Below are 19,891 nucleotides of genomic sequence, written 5' to 3'. Positions count from 1 at the left end.
GAAGGGTAGTCAGTGGACATTCTGACACTTGTTTGAGTCAAGTAGGTCCTATGACCAAGGAGCTATTGAAAATCGAACGTAAAAAAGTTTGTACTTTGTTTACGCTCCCTAACTAATTCGACTAGGAATACCAAATAGTGCTCACATTTCCACATGTTTATTAGCTTTGGAATGCGAATGAATGTCCAAATCGTGAAAATAATGTTGTGCGCAATTTTTCCAACATCATGCCACTTATTTGGAGTCTTTGGCTCAAGTGGATTGAAAGCGCGAATATCCAACTGGAAACTTTCTTTACCTCGGTGGATGTTCGAGGGGGGAAGAGTTCCTGCAGATGGAATGCCCATATGCAGGAACGGCCGAATTTTGGGAAAAATAGCTTGAGGTATTTTGGTGTCATTCTGACCATCCCATTTCTCGCGGGGCTGTGTCTGTTTGAGAACTTCTTCGGAATTGGGAGGAAACGGAAGGTGGCTGCCGTGTGCCAAACTATTTGGAAGGGAGTGACACAAGAGGGTGCATTTGGGTATAAACAGCACCGTTTGTGCAACTTTCCTGACCATCTGTACGAGGGAAGGCAGCATTTCGAAGTGCGGAGGATGTGTACCACGGTTATGGCCATGGCTCTCAACTTCCTTTGCCTTGTATTTATCACATCAGTAATTTTACGAACTGCGACATCGAGCACCTTCAATGAATCGTAAGTACGCTACAAAACATTTCACGTACAGTAGTAGGCAGTAGAAGCAAGTAGTATTTTCGTCATTTAATTGAGGGATTAAACTCACAACAAGAAATTGTTGTTTACATGTTTGGCTGCATACCACAGTCTATAATCAAATTGAGGAATTCATTATTCTCCAGGCTATGCACCTGCAGATGTAGGGTAGGTCACCTGAGGAATATAATTATTTTAGTTATAAACATAATATTACATAACAAAATCGTGTATATACCTACTGCACTGATATAGCTGAATATCAGATTTTAATTGTCTCCATTTGTGAATAACAATATATAAAAAAGTTGGAAGTGGGAAGGCCACAGGGACAGGAAAAGTACCATTCTCTCTCTTTCTTGCACGTGAGAGGCTTTTCATACCTTATGAGACATGCTGGCAAGCAGGCCTGTACATTTGTGGGTTACAAATCCGACTTGTGATAGTCTGTATTTAGTGTGCTTTCCTCCAATGTCCCTCTGTACAATCAACCCCAACAGGGGCTTCATGCACCCTCAAAATCATACAAAGTATGTAAGGATGGCTGTGGGGGGTGTGGTCCATAGGGAGCTTAGGCCCCTGGCCTGAAGTTGGAGAATGTGGAATGTTGCTTTTCTAAAGTCTCCCAACTTGCCAACAGGCATGCCAGCTAAGAGTAGCTTGCTTGTCTATCTTGATTGATAGCCTGAAATGGCTTCTTGGTAGCTTTTATAAGGTTATGACACTGGGAACATATCTGGGCTAGCTAATGCCAACTAAATACAATTGCTAGGTGGGTAGTAGTATCATAGAGAAACAACAAAAATAATAATGTCCCTAAGCACACAGCCAAGACAATGCAGGAGTGGCGTTGGGAAAGGTCTCAATGTATTTGAGTGGCCCAGCCAGAGCCCGGACTTGAACCCGATCAAACATCTCTGGGGAGACCTGAAAATAGCTGTGCAGCGATGCTCCACATCCAACCTGACAGCGCTTACAGGATCTGCAGAGAAGTATGGGAGAAACTCCCCAAATACAGGTGTGCAAAGCTTGTAGCGTCATACCCAAGAAAACTCAAGGCTGTAATTGCTGCCAAAGGTGCTTCAACAAAGTACTGGGTAAAGGGTCTGAATACTTCTGTAAATGTGGTATTTCAGTTTAAATTTGTAATACATATGAACATTTCTATGAACCTGTTTTTGCTTTGTCATTATGGGGTATTGTGTGTAGATTGAGGGGGGGGGACAATTTCACCAATTTTAGGAGAAAGGCTGTAACATAACAAAATGTGGGAAAAGTCAAGGGGTCTGAATACTTTCCAAATGCTGTGTGTGTGTGTGTGTGCGCACAATCATTCAAAAGTTTGGAATTAGAAATGTCCATGTTTTTTTTAAAGAAAAGCACCTTTTTTGTCCATTAATATAACATCAAATTGATCAGAAATACAGTGTAGACATTGTTAATATTATAAATGACTATTGTAGCTGAAAACGGCAGATTTTTTATGGAATATCTACATAGGCGTACAGAGGCCCATTATCAGCAACCATGACTCCATTGTTCCAGCCAATCAGAATGAGCTTTTCCTCACAAAAGGGCTTCATTACAGACAAGTACTCTTCAGTTTAATCAGCTTTATGAGTGGCTGGTCTCAGATGATCCCGTAGGTGAAGTAGCCGGATGTGTAGGTTCTGGGCTGGCGTGGTTACATGTGGTCTGCGGTTGTGTGGCCAGTTGGAGGTACTGCAAAATACTCTAAAATGACATTGGTGGCGGCTTATGGTAGAGAAATTAACATTAAATTCTCTGGCATCAGCTCTGGTGGACATTCCTGCAGTCATCATGCCAATTACACGATCCCTCAACTTGAGACATCTGAGGCATTCTGGTGTGACAAAACTGCACATTTTAGAGTGGCCTTTTACAAGGTGCGCCTGTATAATGATCATGCTGTTTAATCAGCTTCTTAATATGCCACATCTCTCTGGTGGAGAAAGGAGAAATGCTCACTAACAGGGATGTGAACAAATTTGTGCACAAAATTTGACAGAAATAAGCTTTTTGTGCGTAATGGAACATTTCTGGGATGTTTTATTTCAGCTTATGAAACATGGGACCAACACTGTACATGTTGTGTTTTTATATGTTTGTCCAGTGTGTATATGTATATCTATTTTAAACAGTACAAATCTGAGTGGGCATTCCTGCCTTTGTTCACCAATACATGGTTGACAGACCATCAAACAACTAATTGGTATTCCCTCCAACACTGTCTGAAACGGAATCAATTATGCCCTCAATTTCTCATTGTTTGGACTCTGAGTGGGGCACATAGCCAGAGACAATTAAGGTCACTTTGTCCCCAACTTTAAAAAATCAGTAGGGTACAAAGGAACTAAAGAGCTGTTTGAGCACACTGCCACTTAAGTATTATTACCACAGCTGCATTCATGCTGACTCTTTCCCCTTTTAGGATTTACTTGGTGACGGTCAGCTCGGAGGTGGTAGGAGGGACCACAGAGAAACTTTGTGCTCAGGTCCACCAAGCCACAGAGCCTCTGTTGTTGAATGTGTCGCTGGAAATGGAGGGTGGCAGCGGTACCGTTCTACTGGAGGAAGACGTAACACAGGACTTCTATCGCTGCATCTCCTTCCAGGTCAGCTGTAACTGTGCTGTGTTCAGCAGGCTACAACGTTGTGGACCGCTCTGATATAAATATTTCATGTAGAACCAACATGCCTCTCTGACATCAAATCAAATCAAATGTATTTATATAGCCCTTCGTACATCAGCTGATATCTCAAAGCATAAAACCCCAAACAGCAAGCAATGCAGGTGTAGAAGACATGTGGGTTAAGGAATCATGCCAGCCCTATGTATGACATTTCTAACTGCGAAGTTCCACAACGATGTGAGCTACTGACTGTGGCCCTATTCTATCGTCTCTCATGCAAAAGCATCCCGACCACAGTCAAAAAGCCAATGGGTTAAATGTTGACATCATTTCATTTCTTTACTTGACTAACACTGACCTGAGTCATCAGCTTTAATAGTAGCTGACACTTTGAATTGGGTCTCTTTCCCATCAGTGTTGGGTGTTACACAACTTGTGCCTCGCTTCATATTGATTTTAGTTGAACAGTTACCCCTATCAGTTGTACATACACTGAGCATACCAAACATTATGAACACCTTCCCAATTTTGAGTTTTGACCTTAGAACAGCCTATATTTATCAGGGCATGGGCTCTACAAGGTGTCAAGGGTTCCATAGAGATGCTGGCCCAAGTTGGCTGGATGTCCTTTGGGTGGTGGACCATTCTTGACACATCACACACAGGAAACTGTTGAGTGTGAAAAAAACAGAAGCGTTGCAGTTCTTGACACTAACTGGTGCACCTGGCACCTACTATCATAGCCTGTTCAAAGGCACTTATCTTTTCAATCTTTTGTCTTGCCAATTCACCCCCCCGAATGGGGCACATGCACAATCCATGTCTCAATTGGCTCAAGGCTTAAAAACCCTTCATTAACCTGTCTCCTCCCCTTCATCTACACAGATTTTTGAAGTGGCTTTATCAAGTGACATCAATAAAAGGGATCATAGCTTTCACCTGGATTCACCTGGTCTATATATGTTGTGGAAAGACCAGGTTGTTCTTAATGTTTTGTACACTCAGTGTATGTAAGATTACAGTTGATAGAATCTCCTGGCTCTTCTTCTGTGGTCATTTTGTCATCTAAACAAAGTACTATTCTTACTAGCTTTTAAGTTACCTATGTGCATTCATTCAACAAAACACATTCATTTCAGTCTTTTATTTTGAAGAGTTTGGTTGTAACTCCGTCATGTTATGTGGAATTCAACTTGGATTCCAGGCTGGGTGTTGTATGCAAAATGATCCAACCTATGAAAGGCAATAGCAGTTATATTAATCATACTTTGCTATCTACCACTTAACAAAAAGCCCTCTGTTCTCAAGCTACTCAGTCCGAGAGCCATACTTTGGTTAGGAGCTAGAGGATTGTAGAAGTTCTACCAAGCTTCCATTCTTCTGTTCTTCATATTGTAGGTACCCCCAGTGAAGGCTGACAGTGTGGCCACTGTTCTTGTCAGCATCAAGGGGAGGAAGGATGAGATGAGTAAAAAGACCAAGATCCTTATCAAGCCTAAAAGGTTCTTCACCATTTTCCAAACAGACAAACCAGTCTACAAACCTGGACAGACAGGTAGTGAGATACAATCTTTGATGAACACTGAAACTGACCCTTCCTGAGTTATTACTTGTAAATGTACTAAACAGACCCTTTTGTCTGGGCCAACTGTTGATTTTGATTGATGATTATGCATATACTTTACAGTATATTTGTGAGGCCATCAGAAAGGTCCTTCCTGAAATGGATGATGGATATACTGTACATGACAGATACTATATAGACAAATGTTTCTACCCCTTTTCCAGTCAAGTTCCGAATCGTCTCGCTGGATGCCAGTTTCTTGTCATTCAATCAGATGGTAAGTTACTCTTTCAGAGCATTTACGTTGGGTTGAACAGGACAGCAGAGTGTTAGTCAGCTTTGGAACATTCTAGGGAGGTGTAGTTTGGGAGAGGTTTACTGTAGTTGAGTAAGAAAGGCAAGTGATGGAGCAATGATTTCATCCTCTTGCAGTCCAATTTTGTCTACTATTATTTTATTTGTTTAATGGGTCAGTGTGTGTGTGTGTGTGTGTGTGTGTGTGTAGGTGGCTCAGCAAACATGTGGTCAGAGTTCATTTGGCCTGGCTGTTTGAGCAGAGCATCTGAGTCAACATGAGCTCAAGGCCTGCTCTGTACTGTAACTCTGTAGATAAAGATGCCTGTACTGTAGAAACTGTTTTGGAAAGTTATGAAATGTTTGTTTTAAACCCATTTCCTGACACGATAGTAGTTTCCTTTAGGCCTCCTGTGAAAATAATTTGAAAATAAGTTTGAAAATGTTTTTTGGGGACAAATGTTAAATGCTGAATGTTTTGTTTCTCTTTTCTAGTATCTAACAGTGGAGCTTCAGGTGAGACTCATTCAAATCCATTGCAACTAAAAACCAAAGCTGTATATAACATAAGCAATAATAATGACATGATCTCCCTTCAAAAATGTTACCTGCCAATATGTACTGTGGCATGATTTTATACAATGCCTAACAAAAATACCTACCTTCAACCTATTATGAATCTGTATACAGGACCCAAACTCCAACCGCATTGCTCAGTGGTTGAACCAGTCAACAGTGAGTGGAATTCTGGACTTGTCCCACCCCATGTCCGCAGAGGCAACGCAAGGAAGTTACATCATCACTGCATGGAATGAGAAGGGAGAGCAAACTTCCCAAACCTTTGACATCAAAGAATATGGTGAGGAAATTGGCATGGGATAAAAAGAGAAAAGCATGGGGTAAAAAAAATCAGATTATATTGTTTTTACATGGTGATTCCATTGTGGTCTGGGATTATGTTTTTGGTGTAGTTCAACAGACAATGAGGAAATAACATGATGTGTATTTTTTTACAGTTTTACCCAAATATGAGGTCAAAGTCTATCTACCCCAAACAATCACTATTCTGGACAAGCAAGCAACACTGAGAGTTTGTGGAAAGTAAGTGCATAAGATGATAGACAGTAAGATGATAATGTAAACTCACAACACTTTATGGACAGAATATTAAGCCTTAATTTGTGTGTTGCATAGACTACACTTGATATATACTGTCCCATGTTTGATACTTTCTCATGTTCATAGCTGTTTCTATTTTTACAACACGTGATTGCCATTCTTGAATTGTTTTTCTTCTGTTGACTTTGTTTCTAGATACACTTATGGAAAACCAGTGCTGGGGTCTGTCACGGCGAAAGTTTGCAGAAATATCATTCAATATCGCTGGTTATATGATGCTATTAATATCTGCGAGTTGTATCTTATGAAAGTAAGTATTTGTTTATTCTTGTTATGCCAAATTCTTTGATGACGAACACTCACTGTGGGGAAAATGTTGACGTTTATAGACGTTTTCGTAGCGGATTTAAGCTGAGCTACAATAACTGTACTCATTCTGCCTAGACCGACACAACTGGTTGTGCAACACAAATTATTGACGTGACCCGGTTCGGTCTAAATGAATCAAAGTTTGATGACTTCGAAGTGGAGACTGAGATGGAAGAATATGGAACGGGTAGGAGAGAGCCTTATCTTGAATGTAGAGGTGTTTACATGCTGAACTGTTAACCTCTGACCCTTGCCTATGTTCTCTCCAGGGGTCATCCTTAAAGGTAGTGGCAAGGCAAGCTTCACCAATGTCATCGTAACTGTTCGTTTTGAGGACGTGCCCCAAGCATATAAACCAGGAATTGCATACGAGGGGAAGGTGAGGACAAACTATTAACAAATGCCTTTTTAATAACACTGCAGAAAATGTTTTACTCAGAAAAATGGATTTGAACATGAAGTGGTGATAAATGTTAACATGTAATTTGGAGCATCTAAACTAGGCTTTTGATGTCTTGTATGCAATGGGAGTGTACTTTTAGTATATTGGATGTCTGCAGTCACCCTGTCCTGTGTTTTCAGATCAAGGTGACCGGTCCCGACTCTAGTCCCGTTCCCTATGAGCCTGTGTATCTCTTCCTACAAAACGGTGGCAAATCTGAGAACTGGACTCTCACCACAGACAGCAAGGGCATTGCTTCCTTCTCTCTAGACACTTCTCTATGGAGTTCTGATTCTGTCTCTCTGTCGGTCAGTGGTCACTCACTCATGTTTTCCTCTATTAAATATTCAATTGTTTGTTCTGAGTGAGATCATTCATTTCTCCTGATGTAATTCTCCAAGGTTACTACAATTGTTTATTTTTCATATATTTTCTGTGTTTCTTGAACCAGGCTCGTTATCAAAAGGTTGAGGAGGATTATCCGTACGTGCAGGGTGTGCGTAGACCAGAATATTCATCCGATTACCACTTCACAAGAAAATTTTATTCTAAGAGCAAGAGCTTTGTGAAGATAATGCAGGGCGAAGGGAAGTTCTCCTGTGAGAAGGACGGTATTGTTCTTGCTCACTACATCATCCAAGGGGTGGAGCTGAAAAAGGGACAGACGACCCTGGACTTTTTCTATCTGGTAAGATTAAAGGGATGTTTCACTCAAAATACAACCTAACATGATTTTTACACTTTGGGATATACATTTTACTTACTTCGGTATTTGATTGTCATATTGTTGCGTCTGGAAATATTTTAAGAATGGCTCGGGCAAACCGTACAGTACTTTACATGCAGTTGAAAAGTTAATCATTGGTGATATTCAGTACTTTTACACTTCAATAATGCATTAACTTCAAGATATTTGCTAGCAGATCTCCCAGTTTTAGCCATTGTTCCAGTCTCCCTGGGTCACTCTCTGGTTATTAATGTTGATGCTGCCACCTGGCTGTCCCAGGTTATATCTAGAGGCAGCATTCAGCAGCACGGCCATCTTCCGGTGACTGTTACAGAAGGAAAAGGTAAATACATTGGACTTGGATTCTCCCGAATGTTTCTTGACGTTTTTCATTAGAACTTCTCAGAACCCCACTTGATTAGAGAACATGCCTAATGGCCTTAAACTGGCATGGGATAAAAAGCTGCCACGACAGGATTCAATCATCCAGATTACATCTTCAATACAAGTTCTTATTGCACAGTACATTTCAAGTTCATACGCTAATCAGAGAACACAATGTATTGGATGTTTGGTGGTTTACGGTGACTTAATGGCCATCCCATTGTCCATCTCTTATTTTAGTAAACCAAGGGGAGCTGACTCTCTCGCTGCAGCGGATGCCTGAGCTGACCCCTTTTGCCCAGGTAGTGGTGTACACCGTGTTGCCTGATGGGGAGGCAGTAGCAGACAGCCGAGACTTCCCCATTCACCTCTGCTTAAAAAACGAGGTAGGCAACTCGGCATCTTTTGCCAGCCACATGAGATGTCAAAATGTCTCATCAGAGAGCCTGAGCCATGTATATACTGTATATTGGGGCAACATGTGCACTATCAATTTCCAAAATGACTTTGCATCACACTATGATATGAAATGCTTCAACTTGTCCTCTTTGATCATCATGTTCGTCGGGCCAGTTTCTATACCTCTAGCATTTATGTTGTGTGGGCTTTATTCCAATATTCACATCAGTATGCTACTGTACTTGAAATGAACCAATGTGTTGGACATGTATGCTAGTATACAGTGCCGTCAGAAAAGGTTCACACCCCTTTATTTTCCCTACATTTGGTTGGGTTAGCCTGAATTTAAAATTGATTTAATTTAGATTTTGTCCACTGATCTACAGACAGTACCCCGTAATGTCAAAGTGGAATTTTGTTTGTAGAACATTTTAGAAATGAATAAAAAATGAAAAGCTGATGTCTTATTAAGACAGTAATGTATTCAACCCCTTTGTTATGGCAAGTCTAAATAAGTTCAGGAGTAAAAATGTGCTTAATAAATCGCATAATAAGTTGCATGGACTCATTCCGTGTTCAACAATATTGTTTAACATGATTTTTGAATGACTACCCCATCTATGTACCCCACATATACAATTATCTGTAAGGTCCCTCAGTTGAGCAGTGAATTTCAAACACAGATTCAACTACAAAGACCAGGGAGGTTTTCCAGTGCCTCTCAAAGAAGGGCACCAATTGGTAACAGATGCTGACAATCTCTATGAGCATGGTGAAGTTATTAATTAGGCTTTACTACAAAGATACAGGTGTCTTTCCTAACTCAGTTGCCGGAGAGGAAAGAACTGCTCAGAGACTCTACAATACTAACCTAAATGACAGAGTGAAAAGAAGGATGCCTGAACAGAATAAAAGTATTCCAAAACCTGCATCCTGTTTACAAGAAGGCACTTAAGTAATTCTGCAACAGAATAATGCAAAGAATATGAAGCGTTGCGTTTGGGGCAAAACCAATACAATGCTTGTCATCAGCAAGGGCTAAGAAACAGAATACAGCTATAAGCACAGGCAAAATCCTAGAGAAAAACCTGGTTCAGTCTGCTTTACAACAGACACTGGGAGACAAATTCACCTTTCAGCAGGACAATATCTTAAAACACAAGGCTATTTCTACACTGGAGTTGCTTACCAAGACGATATTGAATGTTCCTGAGGTTTGGTTATTATTAATATATATGTATACATTTTGAAGGCGGAAGTTTACAAACACTTTGGTTGGAGTCATTAAAACTCACAAATTTCTTGTTAACAAACTATAGTTTTGGCAGGTCGGTTAGGACATCTACTTTGTGCATGACACAAGTAAATCTTCCAACAATTGTTTACAGACAGACAATTGCACTTATCTTGGTCTTGGTTGATTTCTTTTGAATTTCCCATGATGTCAAGCAAAGTTTGAAGGTAGGCCTTGAAATACATCCACAGGTACACCTCCAATACCGATGGCCCGGCTAGCTGTCTGAATCTCCGTTACCCCAACCAACCTCACTACTCGCTGGACCCTTATGATCACTTGACTAAGCATGCCTCTCCTTAATGTCAATATGCCTTGTCCATTGCTGTTCTTGTTAGTGTTTATTGGCTTATTTCACTGTAGAGCCTCTAGCCCTGCTCATTATACCTTATCTAACCTTTCAGTTCCACCACCTGGATAGTAGGACAGAACTGCAGGCTTTCTTTGCAGTAGATTGCAACACTGCCCCGTTTGGCCGTTCTATCTTGTCTGAAAATTGTGTAGTTAGAGATGGAGATTTCAGCATTTTTGGTTGTGCTTCCTAAGCCAGGATTCGGACACGGCAAGAAAATCCCAGTTGGCAAAGTGTGCTAAAGCAGTGAATAAAACAAACTTAGGGAGGAGGCTTCTAATGTTAACATGCATGAAACCAAGGCTATTACGGTTACAGAAGTCATCAAAAGAGAGCGCCTGGGGAATAGGAGTGGAGCTAGGCACTGCAGGGCCTGGATTCACCTCTACATCACCAGAGTAACAGAGGAGGAGTAGGATAAGGGTACGGCTAAAAGCTATGAGAATTGGTCGTCTAGAACGTCCGGAACAGAGAGTAAAAGGAGGTTTCTGGCCTGTTCAATCTCTCTTTCGTGTCGTCTGAGATTCCCAAAGATTGGAAAGCAGCTGCGGTCATCCCCCTATTCAAAGGGGGTGACACTCTTGACCCAATCTGCTACAGACCTATATCTATCCTACCCTGCCGCCTTTCTAAGGTCTTCGAAAGCCAAGTCAACAAACAGATTACTGACCATTTTCGAATCCCAACATATCTTCTCTGCTATGCAATCTGGTTTCAGAGCTGGTCATGCACCTCAGCCATGCTCAAGGTCCTAAACGATATCTTAACCGCCATCGATAAGAAACAATACTGTGCAGCCGTATTCATTGACCTGGCCAAGGCATCACCACATCCTCATCGGCAGACTCAATAGCCTTGGTTTCTCAAATGATTGCCTCGCCTGGTTCACCAACTACTTCTCTGATAGAGTTCAGTGTGTCAAATCGGAGGGCCTGTTGTCCGGGCCTTTGGCAGTCTCTATGGGGGTGCCACAGGGTTAAATTCTTGGACCGACTCTCTTCTCTGTATACATCAATGATGTCGCTCTTGCTGCTGGTGATTCTCTGATCCACCTCTACACAGATGACACCATTCTGTATACTTCTGGCCCTTCTTTGGACACTGTTAACAACCCTCCAGATGAGCTTCAATGCCATACAACTCTCCTTCCGTGGCCTCCAATTGCTCTTAAATACAAGTAAAACTAAATGCATGCTCTTCAACCGATCGCTGCCTGCACCTGCCCGCCCGTCCTACATCACTACTCTGGACAGTTCTGACTTAGAATATGTGGACAACTACAAATACCTAGGTGTCTGGTTAGACTGTAAACTCTCCTTCCAGACCCATATCAAACATCTCCAATCCAAAGTTAAATCTAGAATTGGCTTCCTATTTCGCAACAAAGCATCCTTCACTCATGCTGCCAAACATAACCTCGTAAAACTGACCATCCTTCCGAGCCTCGACTTCGGCGATGTCATTTACAAAATAGCCTCCAATACCCTGCGCAATAAATTGGATGCAGTCTATCACAGTGCCATCCGTTTTGTTACCAAAGCCCCATATACTACCCACCACTGCGACCTGTACGCTCTCGTTGGCTGGCCCCTTCATACTCGTCTCCAAACCCACTGGCTCCAGGTCATCTTCAAGACCCTGCTAGGTAAAGTCCCCCTTATCTCAGCTCGCTGGTCACCATAGCAGCACCCACCTGTAGCACACGCTCCAGAAGGTATATCTCTCTGGTTACCCCAAAAACCTCTGCTGCCAATGACTAGAACGAACTACAAAAATCTTTGAAACTGGAAACACTTATCTCCCTCACTAGCGTTAAGCACCAGCTGTCAGAGCAGCTCACAGATTACTGCACCTGTACAGAGCCCATCTATAATTTAGCCCAAACAACTACCTCTCCCCCTACTGTATTTATTTATTTTGCTCCTTTGCACCCCATTATTTCTATCTCTACTTTGCACATTCTTCCACTGCAAATCTACCATTCCAGTGTTTTACTTGCTATATTGTATTTACTTTGCCACCATGGCCTTTTTTTTGCCTTTACCTCCCTTATCTCACCTCATTTGCTCACATTTTATATAGACTCATTATTCTACTGTATTATTGACTGTATGTTTGTTTTACTCCATGTGTAACTCTGTGTTGTTGTATGTGTCGAACTGCTTTGCTTTATCTTGGCCAGGTCGCAATTGTAAATTAGAACTTGTTCTCAACTTGCCTACCTGGTTAAATAAAGGTGAAATAAAAATAAAATTGACTCAAATGATGTCAATTAGCCTATCGGAAGCTTCTATAGCCATGACATAATTTTCTGGAATTTTCCAAGCTGTTTAAAGGCACAGTCAACTTAGTGTATGTAAACTTCTGACCCACTGTAATTGTGATACAGTGAAATAATCTGTCTGTAAACAATTGTTGGAAAAATTACTTGTGTCATGCACAAAGTAGATGTCCTAGCCGACTTGCCAAAACTGTATTTTGTTAACAATAAATTTGTGGAGTGGTTGAAAAATTAGTTTTAATGACTGCAACCTAAGTGCATGTAAACTTCCGACTTCAGCTGTACAATGACACCTTTGTTTTTAAGCCCTTGATTTCTAAACCCTTGATATTATTGGATCTGATTTTAATCGCTTACATTTCGATGGCCATAATAAATAGATATAGTGATAGTGGACAACCTTGTTTTACTCTTCTTGACAGTTTAATACTTTCTGAGAAGTAGCCATTATTTACAGTTGTACACCTAGGGTTATTATCCATAACTCTTAACCTATTTTATGAGATTCTCCAAAATGGAAATATTCCAGGCATTTCTATATAAATTCCAGTCGTACTTTATCCAAAGCCTTTTCAAATTCAGCTATGAATGTTGCTGTTTTGACTTAAATCGGCTTGAAAATCTTTCGCAAGACTTGAAAATGGCTGTCTAGCAATGATCAACAATCAACTTGACAGAGCTTGAAGATGTATTTTTATGGGCAAATATTGTCAATTCAGCTGTGCATTGGGCTGTTGCGGTGACTGTATTACCGCCGCTCCATCGGTCACGAGTCATGAAGGCAGTCAAATTCCACGTGGCCGTTTAGTCACGTTAATTAGGCTTCTCCAAGTTCTGATGCTGCTGATGGTCATTAGTAGCCTACCAAACTTGCTAACTGCCTGGTACTCGGCACTCTATTGTCCCTCTAATCACTCTGACATCAATGCAAATGTATTGAAAATTGAATCAAACACTTAATGAGAGCCTATGAGCTCATTTTGCAAAACATTTCTATAGGCTATGCGATTGCACGAGAAAACAACAGTGATTGCCTCTACTAAAAAGAGGAGGATTCCATCAGCTTTCCTATAGACTAGGCCTACTATATTTATTTCTCAACTTTCCTAATATTAAGCACATTGTTTATCTTTAGAACAAGAGTATAGCCTACCCGGCTGGCATGAAAATGAACCATGGGAAAAGTGTCCTCCATTTGTTATTTAAGTGCTTAGATGAAGTTTTTTCCTGCTGCCCGTTTCGAGACTGGACCATTTATCATGCACCTTTCTAAATCCAAACAAATTTCTCTCACACATTATTTAGTATGTAAAGTCAAGATTAAATCAAGAATAGGCTAATATTGTCACCCATCAGACTATCACTTGTGAATTATATATTATCACTTGTGAATGATGCCCAGCATAAGAAACTGCCTTTTTTTGCACTTAAAAAAAAATCATAGTCGCACACCTCATGTAGCCTAGTCCATAGGCCTATATGTTTTGATAAGCGTTGTATCACAACTAAAGTGGTCAAATAACTTCTTAAAATGAAGCGCTTTAATACGATTTACAAGGGGTTTAGAGCCTGACTGGCATACATAAGCAGCGCGTGAGTTTGGGGAAGAAAATGTTCACTATAAGAATGCACCTTTCTAATAAAAGCATTACATGCATAATCTCATTTGCGGTCAATTTTGATAATGGTGTTTTCCCGCTAGTGGAACATTTGCGCTTATAGCCTACTGCCATGTGCACTTTGCTGCGCTTATATTTTGAAGAAATAGCCTAATCGTTTATCAACATTTTAAGCTGAACGTTCTGATTTGTTTCGTCAGCCACAGTGCGTAAAAAAAAAAAAATTATGCTAGAGGTTGTATTAATTTGGGATTTATTGCACCCCACAACTTTCCCAGACTATGTTTGGAATATTTATTTATTGCACGGAATAGAATAGGTCGACTTTTGTACTATAGGGGATAGAAGATTGGCATAAGCTAGAGCTTTTGCTGTTCGTTAGGCCTACTCATCTTGTTGGCAGACAAAAAGTAAATGTGAACAGTTCTTCCATTATCTTCAATATGCACCTCGCAATTGTATAAGGACGAGCGCAGTTGCATCCCCGATGTGTCTGTCTTCGCTTGTAGCCAGTGAGAGAGATCCGATCACGTGACGTAGAGCCATGTGAGTGAGTGGCGCAGTCGAAGGGCACAATACAGCACTCTGGGCCGCAAAAGGCATGGATTTTTTTTAGGGTGCCTTACAGCCACAAAGTGGATGCCGCCGTGAAATGCGAGGCATTATCAAGTGCTTGTCAAATTGTGAATGAGAGACTGATGAAGTGTGTACATCCTGCGCTATAAACAAAGCAGAGCTTATGCCTTTCAAACGACTTTTCAAATGATCATTAGTCATCATGCAGCCTTACAATGTATTAAAAATCAAAACATATAGCCCAACGTTTGTAGAATAACTAAAGTTACATTAATAACTCTAAATGAAGCATATAGGAATACCTGTTTCTTTGTTAACCGCTCAACACAGAATAGCCACATATGCGTACTCCCTCAATGTTTGAAGAAAATATTTATATTTTATTCAGCTTTGTTCAATTGTATTGTTCATACTATAAAATAATATCAAATAATGGCATGGAATTATAAGCAAATCATGTCTGCTAATTAACTAGTGTAACTCATAGCCACATCAGGACCTAACATAAGGACAACTCAGAGTATGCTGTTCTGTTCTTCTGAAATGGACTACATTTTCTTCATATCATGCTTCTTTAGACCTGTCTAAAATAAATAATGGATTTATTGTGACGGTGTAGGCTATATTACATGGATTTATTAGACTTTTTAAAATGGATGTATGCTATGTATGTAAGCCAGGAGATGCTAAATGTTTGTTCATTAACGGTCAATTACCGTGAGACCGACCAGTTATTTGCTTGACAATCACCGTCTGACAACATTTTGTGACTGCCACAGCCCTAGGTGCGCAATAACTCAAAAAGACTCACAGCTGTAATCGCCACCAAAGGTACTTATACAAAGTATTAACTCGGGGGAGAAATACTTATGTAAATTAGATTTCTGTATTTAATGAAATACATTTGCGATCATTTTCTAATAACGTGTTTTCACTTTGTCATTATGGGGTTGTGTGTGTGGATGGGTGAGGAAAAAATACATATTTAATCCATTTTGAATTCAGGCTGTAACACAACAAAATGTGGATTATGTCAAGGAGTATGAATACTTTCTGAAGGCACTGTAGATATGTTTAAAAATGTTCTGTGATGTCTGATCCTTTTCTCCTCTCCAGGTGTCCCTGAAGTTCTCGTCCCTCCAGGAGTTGCCAGGGGAGAAGACCTCTCTGAGCCTCCAGGCCCACCCAGGGTCTCTGTGTTCTCTCAGGGCCATCGACCAGAGTGTGCTGCTGCTGCAGCCTGAACAGGAGCTCAGCCTAGACTCTGTACGTTCTCCATGGTTCTGCGTCCCAAATGGCTCCCTATACCCTTTGTAGTGCACTACTTTTGACCAGGACCATTGACTTACCACACTACTCACCACCACCACTCACCACACGAAGCACTGAACACATCACCTTTGGCATTGTTTTTGTGCACCCATGTTTTTCAAGATAGGATTTGGCTCATTTTCAGCTTCCTCTAACCATGTCTTAACCACTGTCTGATAATTAAAGTTTAGAAGTTTCAACTTGTGGGACTATTTAGTTGGTTGTCTTGTACCACTCAAGCTAAATCGAGTACAGATCAAGTATTAGCCGTATGTATTTAACCCAGGTGTTATCCTATGCACTGACCTTGACCTAACTATGTACTGACCCTATAACCTCTGACCACAATCTGACCATGCACCGACCACGCTCTGACCACACACCGACCATGCACCGACCACGCTCTGACCATGTCAAGGTGCTGCTGATTATAAAGTCAGTATTACTAGAGGTATATTACTTCTCTCTCCGCAGGTCTTCAGTCAGCTGCCTGTTCAGAAGTTGTCTGGATATTCATACAGGGTAGAAGACTTTGACCCCTACCCATGCCGACCATTTCCTCCAATCATTAAAGAGGAGATGGAAGTGCTCCCACCACCTGTCCCTAAACTGGCCGAGGAGTTAGAAGCACCACCCGCACCTGACAGGAAAAAACGCTCATTCTGGTTTGGCCCCAACAATGACAAAAACGATGTTTACAACATCTTTAAAGTAAGAGGATCAAATAAGTTTCATGTTATTGTTTTTGTCTGTTTGGAATATGGAAAATGTATAAATAAATACTTAATATTTAAGTAAGAAAGTAGACACTGAATGAATTCAAATGGAATGCAGTCTGTTAAGACGTATACACCGTATCTATACAAATGTTTAGGTTTTTAAACCAATACCCACATAATTGAGCAAAACTGAAATACAGGTATGATATGGCCTTTACACTGACTGTTCTATTGCTTTACTTCTCATTTTAGGAAGTTGGAATCAAGATCCTGACCAACTCTGACGTGAAAAAACCTTACCACTGTATTATACCCTTTTCAATGGAATATGACGGTATGGTAGAAGAGGGTACGATAATGTGTGAACCTTTCTAGTCTTAACCTAATAATAAAGGATTAGTTTCTATTTACAGCTATTCAATTTAAATCAGTAGAAGAAATTGATGCTCCAGTGTCAATGGCCAACATGATGCCAGAGACCTCAGCCGCTAGAGCCTCTGACGGGCCTAAGGAGACCGTCCGCACGTACTTCCCTGAGACCTGGATCTGGGACCTGATTCCTGTGGGGTAAGCATTGTCACAGACGCCAAAGTTGTATCCATTTATATTTAGTTTAATGCACATCCCTTTTCATGGGGTGCTTAACTGACACTGCCTTGTAATAGGGTTATACTGAGACTACAAGAATGTTTTTGTCCATGGGGTAGGTTTATTTATTGAATTGACCATGTTATGTGTTCTGATGTTAATATACATGGTTTTTATTGTGCCCTTTTCACCACGACCAGACATACAGGAAAAGTGAATGTTGAGAAGACTGTCCCAGACACCATCACTAAGTGGGCTGCAGGGGCGTTCTGTACTTCCCCAGTGGGTTTTGGCCTGGCTCCCAACACTGGCCTCACTGCCTTCCAACCCTTCTTTGTGAGCCTGACGCTGCCCTACTCTGTCATCCGGGGGGAGGTTTTCACACTCAAGGCCACAGTGTTCAACTACCTCTCCAAGTGTATCATGGTAAGCCCTCCCAGGGTTGTCTCTTTCTTTACCTCTCCAGTCCCACTTCATTTGGATATTCCCTGTAGACAACCTATAGATGCTCTGACGTAGACAACCTATAGATGCTCTGACGTTTTAAGGACGAGAGAAGAGAGAAATGCATGGAATCTAGTAAAGACTTGCGATTGACTCCATGTGTTTCTCCTAGGTGAAGGTGACTCTAGCTGAGTCGAACCAGTTCACAGCCAGGCCATGTGAAGGCTGCCAGTACACACTGTGTCTGTGTGCTGAAGAGAGTAGGACCTTCAAGTGGATTCTCACCCCAACTGCTTTAGGTGAGCCATACAGTAATCTGTCAATCTATCACAAGGCTCTTGCAATAGACTCCACATTTACTCCCTATGTCCTAGGCCCTTACCCCCTAACCCTTCTGTAAGGTTTAAGAAATATGGTGGTATCTCCACCACTATACTGCTTATAGCTATCCAGACCCTCAATTCATGGAAATGTTGAAAGGTTAGGGCCAGAGTGGAGGGGGTAGGATGTGAATTGTTCCGTCTGTGGTGCCTAAGGACAGGGTTGTTCACTTTGCACAGCTCTTGTCAGACTGAAATGTAAGAATATTCAATTATTTATCTTATTGACATGACTCAAATAAATTCCTTGTATATGTCCTAGCCCTGTAAAGAAATGTTGACAATCGCTTGTACTAACAAGTCATGAGGGATATCGGATGACATGCTCAGAAAGCTCTCCCTCAGGGGGTATCCATGGCTATTGGAGAAATGGAGGCAGGGAACGAGGGAAGGAATGAGGAGGGAAGGCGGGAACAGTTGAGCCAGGGTAAATGAGGCTGGAGGTGGAGTGGGTGAAAGGGAGCAAGCTGATGGAGGGGCAGGTTCATGTGTGACTGGTCTAGACTGGAATGTTAATGTTTCCCTGGACTGAACTATAGGGGAGGTGAGTGTGAAAGTGAGCGCCGAGGCATTGAAAACTGAGGAGCTCTGCGGCAACGAGGTGGCCACGGTGCCAGAGAAAGGACGTATTGACACCGTTGTGCAAACACTGCTGGTGGAGGTGAGTGTCTGTCCTGTATAGCAAGTCCACGTTTAATTAACCTTTTTAAGTGGTTATACATATAAGTTCTATAATGGAATGAACTAGAGTTGTCGTCATTAGACCGTTTTATTTTAGTGCTGAAGAAAGCCAGTGGCCTGTCTTTTCTCAATGTCACTTTCCCTCTGTCAGGCTGAGGGAACCCAGGAGACGGTCAGCCACAACGCTCTGCTCTGCCCTGCAGGTAATCTCCTGACATCTATCAGTTATACTTTCTCATAATTACCCCGACAATTAAGTTGACGTGCATTTGTTTTGGTTTAGATGACAGATACTTTTTAATTGGTTAAAACGGTTCTCAATTCACTCAGTCTCTCGTTTACCTGTCTCGCGTCACCAGAGGGCCCAGTGGAGAAGGACATCTCTCTGAAGCTGCCTGAGGTGTTTGTGGAGGGCTCTGCCAAGGCCTCCCTCTCAGTACTGGGTGAGAATTCTCCATCTGTTTTGCTGAGTTTTCACACCTAATAAATATATATATATATATATATAAGTTTTATAACATTTTCAGGATATGTTTCCATTTTGGTGCAGATTTTTCATCCCTCTATTCATGACGAGGGAAGTGCAGATCTATGAACCTGCAGATCTATGATTGGGATAAGCATGGTTCATTTTAGGGTTAGGTTTAGGGATCTGCCGGTCAAATATTCATTGCCATTGACTAGAGACCTATGTTTGTTTGATTGTCTTAATTGTTGGTCTCTTTCACCAGGCGACCTGATGGGTCGGGCCATGAAGAACCTGGACAGCCTTTTGCAGATGCCCTATGGCTGTGGAGAGCAGAACATGGTGCTTTTTGCTCCTAACATCTACATCCTCAACTACCTGCAAAGCACCAGGCAGCTCACCATGGAGATCCAGACCAGGGCCACAGGATTCCTAGACAGTGGTGAGTGAGCTGGATCCAGTTCAGTAAGGCACAACATGTGTTGCAACGAAAACCAAGCAATTATTATC

The 19,891-nt window shown here is 41.4% G+C and overlaps 1 protein-coding gene across 5 annotated transcripts in view; it reads left to right on the top strand.

Moving 5' to 3' along the window:
* The first annotated feature begins 297 nt into the window (after window positions 1-297).
* The window catches only part of LOC109909044 (alpha-2-macroglobulin), a 42,012-nt gene continuing 22,418 nt past the window's right edge, over window positions 298-19,891 (top strand). The window contains exons 1-24 of one of the 5 annotated variants that reach the window (XM_020507931.2): window positions 298-700; window positions 3,171-3,354; window positions 4,771-4,927; window positions 5,161-5,213; window positions 5,726-5,746; window positions 5,921-6,089; window positions 6,247-6,331; window positions 6,545-6,659; window positions 6,794-6,905; window positions 6,988-7,097; window positions 7,301-7,468; window positions 7,612-7,848; window positions 8,167-8,230; window positions 8,512-8,657; window positions 15,909-16,058; window positions 16,578-16,814; window positions 17,075-17,156; window positions 17,236-17,389; window positions 17,611-17,836; window positions 18,027-18,153; window positions 18,774-18,895; window positions 19,067-19,118; window positions 19,275-19,358; window positions 19,647-19,823. In XM_020507931.2, coding sequence (XP_020363520.2) covers window positions 348-700; window positions 3,171-3,354; window positions 4,771-4,927; window positions 5,161-5,213; window positions 5,726-5,746; window positions 5,921-6,089; window positions 6,247-6,331; window positions 6,545-6,659; window positions 6,794-6,905; window positions 6,988-7,097; window positions 7,301-7,468; window positions 7,612-7,848; window positions 8,167-8,230; window positions 8,512-8,657; window positions 15,909-16,058; window positions 16,578-16,814; window positions 17,075-17,156; window positions 17,236-17,389; window positions 17,611-17,836; window positions 18,027-18,153; window positions 18,774-18,895; window positions 19,067-19,118; window positions 19,275-19,358; window positions 19,647-19,823 — 3,385 coding nt within the window. In that variant the 5' untranslated portion in view covers window positions 298-347. Of the gene's footprint in view, window positions 701-3,170; window positions 3,355-4,770; window positions 4,928-5,160; window positions 5,214-5,725; window positions 5,747-5,920; window positions 6,090-6,246; window positions 6,332-6,544; window positions 6,660-6,793; window positions 6,906-6,987; window positions 7,098-7,300; window positions 7,469-7,611; window positions 7,849-8,166; window positions 8,231-8,511; window positions 8,658-15,908; window positions 16,059-16,577; window positions 16,815-17,074; window positions 17,172-17,235; window positions 17,390-17,610; window positions 17,837-18,026; window positions 18,154-18,773; window positions 18,896-19,066; window positions 19,119-19,274; window positions 19,359-19,646; window positions 19,824-19,891 lie in introns of all 5 variants that reach the window. The other 4 variants (XM_031795869.1, XM_031795868.1, XM_031795871.1 and 1 more) reach the window with 4 other exon arrangements.

The sequence above is a fragment of the Oncorhynchus kisutch genome, linkage group LG18 (genome assembly GCF_002021735.2).
Source record: "Oncorhynchus kisutch isolate 150728-3 linkage group LG18, Okis_V2, whole genome shotgun sequence".
NCBI classification, from domain to species: Eukaryota; Metazoa; Chordata; class Actinopteri; order Salmoniformes; family Salmonidae; genus Oncorhynchus; species Oncorhynchus kisutch.
This window is presented reverse-complemented; position numbering and strand designations above follow the sequence as displayed.